This window comes from Muscardinus avellanarius, assembly GCF_963383645.1.
Source record: "Muscardinus avellanarius genome assembly, chromosome: 16".
Classification (NCBI taxonomy): Eukaryota; Metazoa; Chordata; class Mammalia; order Rodentia; family Gliridae; genus Muscardinus; species Muscardinus avellanarius.
Genome location: NC_137802.1, coordinates 45,546,250 through 45,564,264, shown reverse-complemented (window position 1 = coordinate 45,564,264; position 18,015 = coordinate 45,546,250). Strand labels below are relative to the sequence as shown.

Below are 18,015 nucleotides of genomic sequence, written 5' to 3'. Positions count from 1 at the left end.
AAGGGGTTAAAAAATCCTTGCAACCTGATGGATTCTGGGGGTTTCCTTCCTCGACTCCAGAAATCCAAACGACCAGGAAGGGAAATTTTGCCCAAGGTAAAGATGAAAACCGTTAACTTCAAAAGTCGGGCTTCTGCCCCAAACAAAAATGGCTACCCACGCCCACAGGGTGCCACTCGCCTAACTACAAATGCGTGGCCCACGCTTTCACTACGGGTGTCACTTCCTGCCCAACTCCAAAATGGCGACCGCTAGCCTCATCAAAGGGAGAGAGCCTCCCAGCATCCTCTCGGGCCCATAACGTCAGGTGACGCGAATCGCAGCCGGAAGTGAAGGAAAAAGCGCTCAGCCCGCCGCGCCTGCGCAGAAAGCGCTAGACGCTGAGAAGCAGGAGGCACTTGGGATCGTCCGCAGGATTGGGACTGCTACAGAGGCCGCCACGGAGCCCGCCGGAGCCACCGTTCCTGCTGCTGCTGCCGCCGCCGCCCGAGTCGGAACCGTCGGGCCGCAGCCGCCAGCAATGCCGCGGAGGAAGGTGAGAAACGTGAGAGGAGGGATGGCGGGTTTCTAAGGAGAGGCGATTAAGCAACGTGACGCAGTTGGCCACGCCTCGAAGTGGTCCGGTTCCAACTTCCCGCTCCCCCAGAACTAGCTCAGCCACCCTCTCCTCAGTCCGTATCCAACCGAAAAATGTGGGCCCGACCCTGGCTGCGGCCTAAGCTTGCAACTATTCCCGCCCTCTACTTGCCTGGGTCTGAGGCGTTCTTCTACTTTATTGGTCGCCGAAACGTCTCGAAGCATATTGATTGGTTGGTGACGCCGCCTATTTGAGCTCAACGGTCACCGCCCCGCGTGCGGGGGCGGTGTCTAGGCCCGTCCCCTGCGCTCTGCGATTGGCTGTGGAGAACGATCCCTCCTCTCTTGATTGGCCGGCCTTAGCAGTCTGTCCCGTGGGGGCGCGGTTTAGCCAGGTCTGGATTGGATAGCCCGAGTCCCCGCCTTTCCGAGTGGGGATGCTAATAGGTGCCGAGGTGGGGTTTGTGGTTCCGCCTTCCTGTCCAGGTGGGGGGCACAACAAAGCGGAGGACTGGGTGGTGGAAAAACCAGCGCCCACTCCCGAGGGATCCTACTCAATCCTGTTGCATCTAATGCCACTTATCTTTCCTTAATTGCTTAATTTGAGTGTCCTGAAGGTGCAGTTCGTTTGGAACAAGCAAAGAAAAACTGGTTACGATTGGAAAGGTCTTATAAGGTTATATAGGAACACACACACGTGCCCCTCCCCCCCCCTCTTTTTTTTTTTAACAACTGAGTACACGGAGTTCTACTCGTGCGTCCCAAACCACTGATCAGGCAATGGCAGAGCCAGAACTGCAGAAGGCATTCCACAAATGTGTATTGATGCTTGCTGCATGCTAGTTGCTGGGTAGTCAAATTAGATAAGATCCCTGGCTTAAGTATATCATAGTATGGTGGGGAAAACTCTAAGTAATCTAGGAAGGATGAAGTAAATTCTCTACTTGGGTTATAGTCAATATAGGAAGGAGGTGAGGGAGCGATTAAATCTGTTCTTAAGAAACCAGAGACAGAGTCCAGCGTGGTGGTGCACGGTTGTGATCCCAGTACTTGGGAGGCTGAGACCAGAGGATCGCAGGTTCTCGGTCAGCCTCAACTACATAGTGAGGCCCTCCGCAACTTAGACCCTGTTTCAAAATAAAGAATAAAAAATAGGCTTGTGGTGTAGCTCCGAGGTAGAATTCCCCTGGGTTCAATCCCCAATACCGCCAATAAAAAAAAAAAAGAAAAGAAAAATAGCTGAGAACCTGATCTTTCTGTTTCTGCCTCCCAATTACTGGAATTACAAGTGCACATCATTACGCTGGGCTATGGTTTTTTCCTGACTTTCAGTAGTCTATGTTGATTTCTTGCCATATTTCACGTGAAATAGTTGGAGGGTTGGGTGATTGGTATTATTATTTGAGTGGGAAATTATTTTCTTCATAGAGGCTTTTCAAGTTAAATATTCACATATTTAATGTATTCTAAAATGATCTAAATTGTTAGGTGGTATTTATGAAGGAATGAATTAGTTCCACACAACTCTTTTTGCAATTCTGAAATATATTGAGTTCTCAAAACAATGTAAGTAAACGTCTGGGCCTGGTGGTGCACGCTTGTAATCCCCCCACTTGGGAGGCTGAGACAGGAGGATCGTGCAGGTTCGAAGCCAGCCTTACTGGCTTAAGAGACCCTGTTTCCAAGTAAAATATAAAAAATAGGTCTGGGAGTGTAGTCCGGAGGTAGAAGGGTTCCATCCCCAGTACCACCAAAAAAAAAAAAAAAATGTAAGTAACTTGTTTGGAAGTAAACCTGCCCTCAACATTCATGGGACTATGTTTTTTATGTGTCTAAGGACCGCACTAAGTAGCTGAGACTGGCTGCAAACCTTCCATCCTCCTGTCTCAGCCTCCCAAGTTCTGGGATTACAAGCTTGCACCACCAAACCCAGTTTAGTGTGGCTATTTATATATTTTGCCGGAGAAATACTAATGTGTCTGACTATGTGATGTTATTTTCAGAACACATGTATTATGTATTCGCTCTTTATTTATTTGTTCATTTATTTTGCGGTATTGAGGATGAAACCCAGGGGCATTCTACCTCTAAGCTACTCTGTCAGCCCTATTTTTTATTTTGAAACAGGGTCTCACTGAGTTGCAAAGGGCCTCATTAAGTAGCTGAGGCTGTTTTCAAACCGCGATCCTCATGTCTCAGCCTCCCAAATGCTGGGATTACAAGCATACACCACCACGCCTGGGTTCTTTTCATTTTATTTATTTATTCTTTTGCAGTACTGGGGATGGAACCCATGGGCATTCTACCTTAGAGCTATACCCTAGCCCTATTATTGATAGAGTGGGTACTTAGCAGTTTGTAAGCCCTGGACTCAATCTCTAGCAGAAGATGGGTTGAGTGCTGGGTGGGGTGGGAGAACCCAAAACAAGTTTTTTTGTGTGTGGTACTGGGGGTGGAACCCAGGGGCTTTTCTATCTCCGGGCTATACTCCCAAACCTATTTTATACTTTATTTGGAAACAGGGTCTCACTAAGTTGCTGAGAGCCTCAGTAAGTAGTTGAGGCTGGCTTTGAACCTGTGCGATCCTCCTGTCTCAGCCTCCTAAGTGCCTGGATTACAAGCATGTGCCACTATGCCTGGCTCAAAACTGAGATTTATAGTTTGAAGATTTTTTGTAGTACCGGGAATGGAACCCTGAGGCATTCTACCTCAGAGGGAGCTACGCCTCCCGCCCCAGTTTTTATTTTGAAACAGGGTCTCACGGAGTTACAAAGGGCCTCACTAAGTAGCTGAGGATGTTTGCAAGATGCGATCCTCTGTCTCAGCCTCCCGAATGCTGGGATTACAAGCGTGTGCCATGAGGCCCATCTCGAAGTTTTTGTTTGTTTGTTTTTTGAGTCTGGGCATGGAACCCAGGGGCATTCAGCCTCCTAGCTACAATCTCTGTCCTATTTTTGTTGTTGTTGTTTGTTTGAAACAGGGTCTCACTAAGTTGCAGAGGGCCTCACTAAGTAGCTGAGGCTGTCTGCAAACCATAATCTTCCTGTCTCAGCCTCCCAAATTCTGGGATTACAAACCTGTGCCACCACACTTGGCCAAATGTGATTAAAAAAAAAAAACACTTGGTTCTAAATATTCATGAATCTTCAATACAAGCTGCCTTTCTCAGCACTTTTAGTATTCAGGTGGAGAAATTTCAAGGATATATGGCAAAAGAAAGAAGAATTTTTATCTTTTTCTGCTTAAGTTCTAGAGTAATTTGAAATATTCTATGTTTTATCTTTTTTTTTTTTTTTTTTTTTGGCGGGTCTGGGGGTGGAACCCAGAGGCATTTGACGACCGAGCTACACCTCCTGCCCAATTTTTTATTCTTTATTTTGAAACAGGGTCTCACTGAGTTGTGAAGAGCCTCACTAAGTAGCTGAGGCTGTCCGTGAACCGTGATCCTCCGGTCTCAGCCTCCCAAATGCTGGGATTACAAGCGTGAGCCACCACGCCCGGCTCTATGTTTTATCTTTTAAATATATGATATTGCCAGGTATAATGGCACATGCCAGTAAATACAGTACTTGGGAAGCCAAAACAGGAGGATCACAGGTTTGCAGCCAGCCTCAGTAACTTAGGGAGACTGTTAAAAGGGAAAAAAAAGAAGAAAAAAGAAAAAGAAAAGCTATGGGTGTAACTTGGGGGTTAGAATGTCCCTGGGTATAATCCCTATACCCCAGATAAAGAAATAAAAATGTGATATTAAGGACTGGGAATGTACCTCATTTTAGAGTACTTGCCTGTCATGTGTGAGGCCCTGGGTTTAATCTTCAATACTTCAAAAGAAGAAAAGAAACAGTGTTAAACCAGGTACAATGGCATATAGCCTGAAATCCCAAGTATTTGGTAAGCTGAAGCATCACCTGCCCAGTTTGTGCAATTAATTAATTTAGTATTGAGGATGAAACCCAGGGACATTCTACCTCCGAGCTATACCCCCAGCCCTATTTCTTTATTCTTTATTTTGTAACAGGGTCTCACTGAGTTGCAAAGGGCCTCACTAAGTAGCTGATGCTGTCCTCAAACTGTGATCCTCCTGTGTCAGCCTCCTGAATGCTTGTGCAATTTAGCAAGACCCATCTCCAAAAAAAAAAAAAAAAGTAATGCCCGTTTATAGAGAATGTGAGCAAAATTTATCCTAAAGTTAAAGGGGTCCTAGTAACAACATTTTTCATACCACCATGGACCCTTTTTTGTTTGTTTGGATTTGGTTATGTCAGCAAGACCCTTTCGAGTTATTTCCAGTTTATGTTACTGATCTCCAAATGGATTTGGTTCAGAATTATTGAAAATAATTAAGAAGTCATTCTTAGCTGGGTGTGGTGGCACACACTTGTAATCCTAGTACTTGGGAAGCTGAGACAGGAGGATTGTGAGTTCACGGCCAGCCTCTTCTCCATGACTTAGACCCTGTTTAGAAATAAAGAATAAAAACTAAGGCTGGGGGTGTAGCTCAGAGGTAGAACACCCCTGGGTTTAATCCTCATCACCAAAAAAAAAAGGAAATAATTCATTCTCTTTCTTCACTAATCTTATAAAGGTACCTTATTTGTAGGTTGCTCCATTTAAATGTCCTAAATAAAGGGAAACTGGTTCAGGGCAGGTCAGAGAAGTACTTATGGAGTCTTTTTTTGGTTCAAAGTTGGTATTTCCAGCATCATGGTTCATTTTATTCCAGTGCTAATACAGCCACAGAGTATGCTTTTTTGTTAATGTCTGGATCTGTGGTGTTACAGAGGAATGCAGGCAGCAGTTCAGATGGAACCGAAGATTCCGATTTTTCTACAGATCTTGAGCATACAGATAGTTCAGAGAGCGATGGCACATCCCGCAGATCTGCACGAGTCACCCGTTCCTCCGCCAGGCTAAGCCAGAGTTCTCAAGGTAAAAGCCTTTTTTCTTTCTGACTAGTACTCATTATAGACTGACATCATACTATTGTGCTAGTTATTGTGGAAATTGATTCCTTAGCTTGATGTCGTTGACAGAATCTCTTGACTGTAGGGCAAATGCAGAAATATTAGGTCTTTAAAAATGCTTCTGCTTGGGCATAGTAGCTGAGACAGGAGGATCACAGGTTGGAGGCCAGACTCAGTAACCCAGTGAGACCTTCAGCAACTTAGTGAGACCTTGTTTCAGAATAAAATATAGTAAGGCCGGACGTGGTGGTGCACGCTTGTAATCCCCGCACTTGGGAGGTGGAGACAGGAGGATGGCGCAGGTTCGAAGCCAGGCGCACTGGCTTAAGAGACCCTGTTTCCAAATAAAAAAGTATAAAGATAGGTCTGGGAGTGTAGCCTGGAGGTAGAAGGGTTTCCAGGAACCCCAGTACCACCCCAAAAAAAAAAAAAAAGAATAAAATATAGTAATAAAAAATAGGACTGGTTGTGTAGCTCAGAGGCAAAATGCCCCTTGGTTCAATCCCCAGTACCCCTCCCCCCAAAAAAGTGGGAAAGTGTTATTCTAGATAAAAGGAGCAGTACATACAAAGGAAGGGCATAGTTTTTTGTTTTGTTTTTTTTTTTTGTTGTTGTTGTTTTTTAATGGTACTGAGGGTGGAACCCAGGGGCCTACTTTATATTTATTTGGAAACAGGGTCTCACTGAGTTGCTGAGAACCTCACTAAGTAGCTAAGGCTGGCTTTGAATCTGCACAGTCCTCCTGTCTCAGGCTCCCAAGTGCTGGGATTACAAGTGTGTGCCACCACGCCCAGCTTGGGCATAATGTTCTTAAAAAGTGTAATTGGCCTTGCACTGGACACATGAAAATTAATAAATATTCAAAACAGCTAGGGAATGCATGAACTTTTGAGTCTCCATGTGAACAGAACACCCTGGAGGTATACAAACTCATAACCTTGCTCTTTGCTAACTTTTCTTATCCAAATGTTTGAGAATTTTATTTTTTTTTTTCTTTGTAGAATCTTTATAACTTATACATTATGGTAGAAATTTTTTTTCCTTAAATATACCTTCATTTAAGCTTTGGATTTCATTCATTTACTTACTTATTTATTTATTTATTTATTTTTGTGGCACTGGGTATTGAACCCAAAGGCATTCTACCTCTAAGCTAAACCCCCAGCTCGGTTTTTTTATTTATTTGGAAACAGGGTCTCATTAAGTTGTGATAACCTCCCAAGTACTGGGATTACAAGCACCACCATGGACAGCTTGAATTTTTTTTTTTTTATTGAATTGTTATTTTTGTGTGTGTGTGTGTGGCACTGGGGATTGAATCAGGGCCATTCTACCTCCCAAGGTACACCCCCAGCCCTATTTTTTTAATTTTTATTTTGAAACAAGGTCTTGCTAGGAGAGTCTTACTTGAGACTCTCACTTAATGAGAGTCCACTGCTTGTTGATGCTGCCTTTGAACCTGTGATCCTCCTGTCTTAGCCTCCCAAGTGCTGGGATTACAAGCGTGCACCACCACGCCCAGCTTGAATTTCTTTTATTTCGTTTGTCATCAGGTTGGAGGTGTGAAAGAGTTGCTGCATTTTTCAGAATTGGATTTTGCTGTCCAAGTGGAATTCTGAAGCTGTGTTCTGAGGGTCTATTATGATTTTACTAAGAGTATAAGGGTAATTAGAAAGAAAATATAGCTTCCTAATGGAAGTATTTTTCTAGTGTTTTACCAGCAGTAGTAGAATATCTGTTTCATGAGGTTTTTTTTTTGGTGTGTATGGTACTGGGGGTGGAACCCAGGGGCTTTCTACCTCTGGGCTATACTCCCAGACTTATTTTATACTTTATTTGGAAACAGGGTCTCACTAAGTTGCTGAGATCCTCACTAAGTAGCTGAGGCTGGCTTTGAACCTGTGCGATCCTCCTGTCTCAGCCTTCCAAGCACTGGGATTACAATATGTGCCACTGCACCCAGCTTTATGAGGGTTTAGAGTAAGGAAAGAAAGAGAAAAAAGAAAGAAAGAGAAGCTACAAATATATATATATATATATATATATTTTTTTTTTTTTTTTTTTTTTTGCAGGTCTGGGGATGGAGGTAGGGGCATTCGACCTCTGAACTACACCTCTTGCCCTATTTTTTATTCTTTATTTTGAAACAAGGTCTTACTGAGTTCAAAGGGCCTCACTAAGTAGCTTAGGCTGTCTGTGAACTGCAGTCTTCTGGTCTCAGCCTCTGGAATGCTGGGATTACAAGTGTGTGCCACCATGCCCCGCTTGTGCAAATAATATTTTATAAAGCATTTTCTTTTGTGTGTGTGTGTGTGTGCATGTGTTTGTGTACGTGTTACTGCGGGTGGAACCTAGGGGCTTTTCTCCCTCTGGGCTATACTCCCAGACCTATTTTTATACTTTATTTGGAAACGGTCTCACTAAATTGCTGAGAGCCTCATTAAGTAGCTGAGGCTGGCTTTGAACTTGTGCGATCCTCCTGTCCCAGCCTCCCAAGTGCTGGGATTACAAGTGTGTGCCACCACACCCAGCATAAAGCATTTTTTCTATGTACCAGGAACCAGGTTATTATTTTTAATGGTACTAGTGATTGAACCCAAGGGCATTCTACCTCAGAGCTACACCCCTGGTCCTACTTTATTTTTATTTTGAAACAAGATCTCACTAGGTAAATGATTATGTCACTACTGGCTGAGGCTGTCTCTCTACTAGCCTCTAATCCTTCTATCTCAGATTCCCAAGTATTGGCATTACAAGCCCAAGCCTGTACCACTGTACCTGGTCAGGTTAAGTGCTTTATGTTCATTTTTTTTTTTTTTTTTCTATTCCTCAAAACAAGCTGTGAGGAATGTGCTACTTGTATTTTCTGTTTTTTAGGTTAGGAAACAGGCTTGGAAAGATTAACTTGCCCAAGAGGCCACAGCTAGTTGCTATGTTAGAATGGCATTAAATCAAGTTCAATCTTGATTTCAGAACCTAAGCTCTTAACATTGTACTATATTGTATGTCTAGCTGTATTCTTTTGTTCATATGTTGGTGAATAAAATAGGTATTTTAAGGATTTGTTGGGTTTGTTGGAATATGAAGAAGAGGAAGACCTACATTCTAATAGATCATATGGATAGGGAGCTGGGCCTGGTGGTATGGACCTATAATCCCAGTAGTGGAGGCTGAGACAATATTATTACAGACTTGAAGCCAGCCTCAGCAACCTAGTGAGACCCTGTTTCAAATTCAAAATAAAATAGGGCTGGGGATATAGCTCAGAGGTAGAACACCCCTGGGTTTAACCCCCCCACCCCCCAAAAAATCACATGGTAGGAAGTAAAACAGATTTCCTTCTTTTTTCTTTATTTTATGGTCTTTTGAAATTGGGATCAGATTCCAGCCCTGTTCGAAACTTGCAGTCTTTTGGTACTGAAGAGCCTGCCTATTCTACCAGACGAGTGACCCGTAGTCAACAACAGCCCAACCCAGTGACTCCAAAAAAGTACCCTCTTCGGCAGACTCGTTCTTCTGGCTCAGAAACTGAGCAAGTAGTTGATTTTTCAGATAGAGGTGAGTGAGTATGGTATGACTTGTACATTAACATTATAGAGAATCTATTCAGTTTTCTTTTAAGGAGGATTTGGAGCATCAAAGATAGATACTCTATATTGAAAAAATATAGCCAAGTGAACACTGTTTGATTCCTTTTTAATGTGTTTTCCTGAGGACAGTTTGGTTCCTAGAGTACCATTGAGGCCCACAGTAGCTGGAGTATATTAGGTTAGATCTGTAATAGGAAAAAGGGAAATAAGGCTTTTCAGTCAAAGATGAAAAGGTTTGGCCCAATTTTTTTTTATAGCTATGCTGATCAGTCTATTTATCTGAATGTCTGAGTACTAGTGGCCTTCAATAATAGCTACTGAGATTGTGATGCAGCAGCCCAAAGGCTGTAGAATGCAGGAGGTCTTAGAGTAGAGGTCAGAAAATGCTGAGCTTTTTGATAGCTGGTTGATTTGCTTGTACAGTGTTTAAATTATTTTAAATTTGTGGCCAGTATTTGGAAATACAGTGATTTCATATAAAAATCTGGATTAATAGTTAATTTATTTTAATGGAAAGATCTGGGAACTTTGGGTGGCCATGTACCCAATAGTAATAACTGGCTGGAGATGAATGGTAGCTGCTACTGTTAGATGGATAGTGAGCTATCTATTTGAGCTTACCTAGCCCCTATAGACATTTGGTTTGCAGTCCTTGATTTAGAGCCTGAAACTTCAAGGTTGATGGATTGTTATACTACCAATAAGCCAACTCCAGGGTCTAATCTGAACTGGATGTGGTGGTATATGCTTGTAATTCCAGTACTTGGGAGGCTGAGATAGGAGGATCACAAGCTCACAGCCACCATCAGCAATTTAGTGAGGCTCTCCATAACTTAGTGAGACCCTGATTAAAAATAAAAAAATAAATTAGGGCTGGAGTGTAGCTGAGAGGTAGAATGCCCCCGAGTTCAATCCACAGTATATCACACACATGCAGAAAAAGTCTAGTCACACTATCACATCATGTTTTCCAATGTCATCCAAAAAGACTATCGTTTTCATTTATCTCCTATGTATTTACTGGAAGGAAAGCAGAATGGTAATTTGAAAATTTGTTTCTATCCACTTTCAATTATACATGATTAGGAGCTTATGAGAAACAGATGTGAAATGTGGTAGGTTAAAGCCTAAGTTTAATTTTAATCAGGATTTAAAGGACAAAAGAAATGGTGTTAGTATCTTATAGCAGATAAGTATATAATATTTACTGGTTAAACCTTAAGAGAACTGGGAAGCCTGTAAACTCTTCTGAATCTCTCAATAAATGAACCCCATTCAAAAATTCAATTGCTTTTGCTTTAGAAACTAAAAATACTGCTGATCATGATGAGTCACCACCTCGAACTCCAACTGGAAATGCACCTTCTTCTGAATCTGACATAGACATCTCCAGTCCCAACGTGTCTCATGATGAGAGCATTGCCAAGGACATGTCCCTGAAGGACTCAGGCAGCGATCTCTCCCATCGCCCCAAGCGCCGTCGGTTCCATGAAAGCTATAATTTCAATATGAAGTGTCCTACGCCAGGCTGTAACTCTCTAGGTTAGTGTCCCAGCATCACAGCTCCCTGTGTTTTCTGGCTCACTCTTTAAGATCAGCCAGAAGTGTTTTGTGTTCTGTTGTGATATAGTTTCTTAGACTCTTCAGTGGTTACCTGTTCACAGTAGCAATGAGATACAAACTTCATTAAGATAATTTCTGCTTCTGGGTCCATTTTACATGATAATCTAGTTGCAAGGAAATTTATTCTGATGTACTGCTCAGTTTATTGAGAGCTTTTCCCAGTGAAAACATCCCTCTTTTTCCCACCAAAAACAAAACAAAGACCAGTTATTTATCTCTCATTATATGGTAAGCTCACACTTTGGCGAACAAGTAGAGCAGAAGCTAGCGCAGAATAGTGGTTGCATGGCCATAGCTTTAAAAGAAATGAGAAACTGATTTCTTACCAAGAGGCTATGAAATAGAGTACATGAAAGTCCTTTTGTGAATTCAGTGGTTTTAGGTCTTGTGGCTTTGTATGCTTAGCAAATATAAACAAAGCAAAATATTCTCAGGTATTTTATTTTGTTTTATTACTCAAAAAAGCTTCATTTTTTTAGCTTTCTGACTCTGCCTTCGACACTTTCACAATGATTTTCTGTTCCTCAATAATGAAAGCGCGGTTGATCCTGTCACAGACACATTCAGTGCACATGGGACCGCCCCAGACCCTGCTGACACGGTTATAAGAACCTTAGGCTACAAGTTCTTATGCAAGTTTTGGTGCTTTCCCCACCTTCTCGGTGTAAGGGTAAACAGTCCTGTTACCAGGGGTTCAGCACAGCCTAGTTTTGTTAGGTGCTGTATAGTAGGAAAGCCCACAGTGATATGTCAAATGCTGAACCATTTTGAGTGCCTCTTGGCGACCTTCCCAGGAGAGGAATATGAATTTCATTTTTTAAAAAGACTTTTTAACCCTTACCAAATCATTTAAGGATTCTGTAATGATTTGAAACTTTTTGGTGCTGCTTTAGATGAGCTGAGGTCCAAATGTTGGTTTTAAGCATTTGTCTAAAGCCAGAAAGCACCTCTAACTACATATTTATAGACTTCTCAGTGCATGAAAAAGTTATATTTACACCATAGTCTATTAAGTGTGTAGTAGCAGTTTGTCTAAAAAAATAAAAATACATGCCTTAATTTTAAGATACCTTCTTTAAATAGTGATGTATCTCAGTGGTAGAGCACTTTTTTAGCTGAGACTCTGAATATTCAGTTTCATGTGTGTATTCCTTCATTCCTTCTTCCTCTTTTTTTTTTTTGGTTACTGGAGATTGAACCCAGGGGCATCTGCCTCCAAGCTATTTTTTACTTTTTGTTTTGTAATAGGGATTCCTAGGTTGCTGAGAGCCTCCCTACATTGCTGAGGCTGTCCTTTAAACTGTAATCCTCTTGTCTAGGCCTTCCAAAAACCAGGATTACAGGCATGTGCCACCATGCCTAGTCATTGTGTGTTTTCAGCCACACGAAAGAAGAATGAATAGACACTCTTTTAGATGAAGTAAGATTTCTATATTATTCCTAATGTTTTCCCCTCTTAAGAAGGCCTTATGCAGCCTGGAGTGGTACACATTTGTAATCCCAGTACTTGGGAGGTTGAGACAGGAGGATCGCAGGTTTAAGGACAGCCTTGGCTACTTAGGCCCTCCAAAACTTATTGAGGCCCTGTTTCAAAATAAAAAAAATAGACTAGGGATGTAGCTCATAGGTAGAATGCCCCTGGGTTCAATCCCTAGTACCAGAAAAAAGCCTTATGCTAACCGCCTGCTTGTTTCAAAGTTTAATTACAGAAAAAGCCTAAATCATCTGTTTTAGTTTTTAGTACTGAGGATTAAACCCAGAGGAGCTACACTCCCAACTGCCTTTTTTTTCCTCCTTTTTTCTGGAAACGGTATCTTAAGTTGTTGAAGGGTTCCATAAATATGTGATCCTCCTGTTCAGCTTGCCAAGAAAAGTCTAAATCTTTAAACAAAACCTGTTATCCCTGAAAAAGTATGCTTAATCTTGTTCTAAAAGATCAAAATGTTTACTTCCACAACAAAAAGGCCATTTTTTTCTTCATTTATCATAAGCTTCTTTTGATTGTTGAAAGGAGTTAAATTCAAATTGTATAACATTGTATAGTAAAAAGAAGAGTATACAAGGCCAGGCATGGTGATTCAAGCCTGTAATCCTAGTGCTTGAGAGACTGAGACAAGAGGATCACCAGCCTTAGTAACCTAGTGAGACCCTGTTTCCAAGTAAAATATAAGACTGAGGTATAACTCGGAGGTAGAATGCCCCTGGATTCAATTCTCAATAATCAAAAGAAAAGAATACACACACACACACACCCTGGGTTCAATTCTCAATAGTCAAAAACACACACACCTGAACCGTACATCATTATTTTCTCTTCAACAAGAGGTTTATAACACACACACACACACACACACACACACACACACACACACACACACACACACACACACACACCCTGAACATTATTTTCTCTTCAACAAGAGGTTTATAAAACACCAAGAGGCTGGGTGTGGTGGCGCGCACTTGTAATCCCAGCATTCGAGAGGCTGAGACCAGAGGATAGTGGTTTGTGGACAGCCTCAGCTACTTAGTGAGACCCTCTGCAACTTAGTGAGACCCTATTTCAAAATAAAGAATAAAAAATACAGCAGGGGATGTAGCTCAGAGGTCAAATGCCCCACTGGGTTCCATCTCCAAACCCGGGGGAAAAAACACAAAACACCAAGAGAGGAGGGAGGGAGGGAAACAGACATAGCTAGGCACAGAGGCACACACCTGTTACCAGCAACTTGGAGTTCCAGGCCAGTCTATGTAACCTAGTGAGACCCTTTCTCAAAATAAGAAATAAAAAGGGCTGGGGATGTAGCTCAGTGATAGAGTGCCTCTGGATTCCATCCCCAGTACCATTAAAAAAAGTGTACCTAATATACATATTCTTTCATTAATTTAACCTGAGAGTTAACATTCTACCAAGTGAAAGTTTTTGTATCATGTGCCTTACAAATGTTTGACTTCATTAAATCTTGGGATTTGATAATTAGAATTTGACTTGTATCATCAGAACATTAGGAGCTATGACATATATTGAACATATACAAGTATGTTTGAAGATTGACAGATCTGTCCTGTGGAATAAGAGTTTATGGTTGATGCAAGTCATCCCAATAGCATGTACTTTTGTTGTAGAGAAAAAAAATCACTTTTTAAGCTTAAGTCTTCTGGACATTAACTTTTCCCTCCTTTAATAGGACACCTTACAGGAAAACATGAGAGACATTTCTCCATCTCAGGATGCCCTCTGTATCATAACCTCTCAGCTGATGAATGCAAGGTAATTATGTTCTCATTTATTCAGCATATACTTAATTGAGTGCTTGCTATTTGTGTGGCATTTTGCGAAACACTGGGGATACAGCAGCTGGGAACATTAGGCAAGGTCCCTGTTCATTCTAGTGGAGAAAACAGTAAAAAAATTAAATTATATAAAAGAATTACAGTAGTTAATAAGTTCTTTGGGAAACATCAAGGAAATTATAGAATATTTGGAACATTAACCACTAGTATATTGCTATTTTTATTGAAAACTGATCTCAAAGAGTGTGCGGGACATGCCTCTTAAAGCATAATTTACGTAAATATATCTCAATATTTATGCATGAGCTTCTTACAAAGCTATGAAGTTATTTTGCTTTAAATTTTTTTTTATAATTCTTTCCTTTTTCTCCAGAGGAAAGAAGATATTCTGCAGAATATTTTCCTTTTTTTTTTTTTTTTTTTTAACCCAGGGGCATTCTGCTTGCAAGCTACACCCCCAGCCCTATTTTCTATTTATTCTTTATTTTGAAACAGGGTTTCACTGAGTTGCGGAGGGCCTCACTAGCTGAGGCTGTCCACGAACCCAGATCTTCTTGGCCCAGCCTCCCAAATGCTAGGATTACAAGTGTAATGTGCACCATCACATCCAGCTAATATTTTTTCTTTTAGTTACTCTCAATCACACGTACTTTTGCATAATTCTTTAAAATTTTGAAAAATGCCGGGTGTGGTGGTGCATCCCATAATCTCAGTACTTGGGAGGCTGAGCCGGCAGTATCATGAGTTTAAGAAGAGCCTCAGCAAGTAGTGAGAGTCTCATCAACCTCGTGAAGACCCGTTTTCAAATAAAAATAAAATTGGAGTGGGGTGTAGCTCAGAGGTAGAATGCCCCTGGGTTTAATTTGCAGTACCACACCAAAAAAAATTTCTTGAAAAATATAGTTCCTAACTGGGCATAGTGGTACATGCCTTTAATCCCAGTACTTGGGAAGCTGAAATAGGAGGACCTCGGATTTGAGGACAGCCTCACCAGTGTAGCAAGACCCTGTTTCCAAACAAAAAGAGGGCTGGTGCTGTAGCTCAGAGGTAAGAATGCCCCTGGGTTTGATCCTCAGTACCAAAGGAAAAAAAGAAAATATAGCTATACCCCAGCCCTTTTATCTTTATTCCTTCCTTCCTTCCTTCCTTTTTTTTTTTTTTTTTTTTTTTTTTTTTGGTGTGTGTGGTGCTGGGGATGGAACCCAGGGGCATTCTACCTCCGAGCTACACCCCCAGCCCTATTTTTTATTTTTTATTTTGAAACAGGGTCTCACTGAATTGCAGAGGACCTCACTAAGTAGCTGAGGCTGTCCTCGAACTGCGATCCTCCTGTCTCAGCCTCCCAAATGCTGGGATTACAAGTGTGCACTGCCATGCCCGGCTTAATCCCAGCATTTGGGAGGCTGAGACAGGAGGATCGCAGTTCGAGGACAGCCTCAGCTACTTAGTGAGATCTTCTGTAACTCAGTGAGACCCTGTTTCAAAATAAAAAATAGGGCTGGGGGTGTAGCTCGGAGGTAGAATGCCCCTGGGTTCAATCTCCAGCACCACATTTTAAAAAAAGATTGCTCAGCTAGTATTTGGACATGTTATCCAAATTTAATAAAAGTATTAGTGTTTTTTGTTGTTAATTTGCTGTCAAGGATTGTTCGTGGGTTTGTCTGAGTGTATTTTGAGAAAAATTAGATTCCCTAGCTAAATGTTTCTCTTTGATTCAGGAACTTATTTATAGCTAGAGAGCAGAGTTGAAGATGTATGTGCTGAGTCTTTTAGCAAAGTATAGTATACTTCCAGTGCTCATACAGATCTTTAAGGTCAAAGATCCTACTCTTATTTTTCTTCATTCCAAATCTTTTTGTAAGCAAGGCAAAGTTTACTCTCTGTAGGGTCTTCCCACTTTCATTTCATTGTCTTTGGCAAAGCAGAATAGAAACAGCTCTCCTGCCGTCTGATTCAGAAGCTGACCAGTCACTGAGTACTCTTTTCTCTGGTGTAATATGATCTCTGTGTTTTGAGAACTGTCCTCTGCTACTCATCTTTACACATAATGAATCTGGTATTGTAGTTGGTTTTCTATCCCAGTCTTCCTAGGGCATAACTTTACAAAATGTTGGCTTACAGCAGTCTCTACATATTGCCTTAAGCATTTTATTTTGGAAAAAGAGAAATTTTCATCTGGGGAATAAAAATTCTGAAAAAGGAAAACATTTCTGTCCTAATTTTTTCTTTCTGGTCTTCCCTCCTCTTTATTAATGGAGTGAGGCTTAGTATGATTACCATCTTTACTATTGTACCATGTTCTTTGAGGATCAGGAGAATTTCTGAATGACATTGTATATTTTATTATACTTAGAATTTCAAGTGGGAGATTTGAGATTCCTTTGGTTTCTCACATTTATTTAAAAAAAAAAACTAGAGCTGGGCGTGGTGGCGCATGCTTATAATCCCAGTGCTTGGAAGTCTGAGACAAAAGGATCGCACAGGCTTGAAGCCAGCCTCAGCTACTTAGGCTCTCAGCAACTTAGTGAGACCCTGTTTCCAAATAAATTATAAAATAGGGTTGGGGTTGTATCCTGGAGGTATAAAGCCCCTGGATTGTACCCCCAGCCCCCGTACCACATACACACAAAAAATTCTAGCACCTGTTGGCACAGGCCTATAATTCCAGTACTTGGGATTCTGAGACAGAATGGCAGGTTCAAGGCCAGCCTCTAGAATTTAGCAAGACCCTGTTTAAAAAAAAGGTGGGGATATAACTTAGAGGTAGAATGCCTCTGGGTTCAATCCCCAGTACCAAAAAAAAATTAAAAAATGCAGCTTGGGGTGTAACTTAGTGGTAGAGTACCCCATGGTTCAGCCTTCCAATGCCCTCCCCCAACTCCAGAGGATTTTGTTTGGTTTTATGTTTTTGTTTATTTGTTTTATTAATGGTCCTGAGGATCAAACCCAAGGACTTGCCTATGTTAGGTAAACATTCTGATTTGAGCTATAGCCCAGCCCAGCAAAAGCTCCAGAGTTTTAAAATGATCCTCATATACATGATTGCTCTGGAGTTTCCCAGTAAACCTTTGTGGTCAGTGATAATTATTATTTTGTGTATATGTGTATGTGGTACTGGGGGTAGAACTCGGGCTTTCTACCTCCAGGTTATACTCCCAGACATATTTTATATTTTATTTGGTAATGGGGTCTCACCAAATTGCTGAGAGCCTCACTAAGTAGCTGAGACTGGCTTCAAACATGTGCAATCCTCCTATCTCAGCCTACCAAGTACTGGTATTACAGGCATGCGCCACCATGCCTGGCTGATAATTATCATTTTTATTCAGTCATTTATTTCAGTAGCTACCTGTGTACTCTTACAGATATCCAAGGATTCAGTGGAAATGGTAAGAGACTGCATTCAAGGAGCTTATACTCTCGTAGTGGGAGGCAACACAAACCTATAAATTAATAAGAATTTTATGTAGCAATAAGTACTGTACGGAACAATGACTGAATAATACGTGACTGTTTTGGAGGTGTGGGTAATGTACTGCTTTTGCAGAGGGGTGATGTCAATGAATAATATCCTGAGAAGCTCTCATTTGATCTGGGACATGAGTGATGTCAAAGAGACAGTTGTGTAAAGGTCTCAAAGGAGAGAGAGCTAAGTAGAAGGAATAGCAAGCACAGTGATCATGAAACAGGGATAAATTTGGGTTTGAGGAGTTGAAAGCCTGTGTGGCTGGAGCATCATGGGAAGTGAGAAAGTAGGCTCATGAAGGCCTTGTCCCTTGGCACAAGGAGTTTGTTTTTATTCTAATGGCAGTGAGAAGCATTGAGAGGGCCTGAGTGAGGCATAATTTCATGAATGTTGTTTAAATGACAGCTTGCTAGCATGTAGAGAATGGACTGTTGGGGGAAGAATTGACATGGGGTAGAGTGCCAGAAGGCCAGTAGATGGTAGCCTGGACTAGTGTGGTATC

At 41.5% G+C, this 18,015-nt stretch overlaps 1 protein-coding gene across 13 annotated transcripts in view; it reads left to right on the top strand.

Moving 5' to 3' along the window:
• Positions 1–520: 520 nt before the first annotated feature.
• KAT7 (lysine acetyltransferase 7) overlaps positions 521–18,015 on the top strand; it is a gene marked incomplete at both ends in the record, with an annotated part of 35,378 nt that continues 17,883 nt past the window's right edge. For 7 of the 13 annotated variants that reach the window (XM_080712828.1, XM_080712829.1, XM_080712827.1 and 4 more), the window contains 5 exons: positions 521–535; positions 5,358–5,505; positions 8,922–9,098; positions 10,433–10,672; positions 13,942–14,024. In XM_080712828.1, the coding sequence (XP_080568954.1) occupies positions 521–535; positions 5,358–5,505; positions 8,922–9,098; positions 10,433–10,672; positions 13,942–14,024 (663 nt within the window). The remainder of the gene's footprint in view (positions 536–5,357; positions 5,506–8,921; positions 9,099–10,432; positions 10,673–13,941; positions 14,025–18,015) is intronic. The other 6 variants (XM_080712820.1, XM_080712830.1, XM_080712821.1 and 3 more) reach the window with 3 other exon arrangements.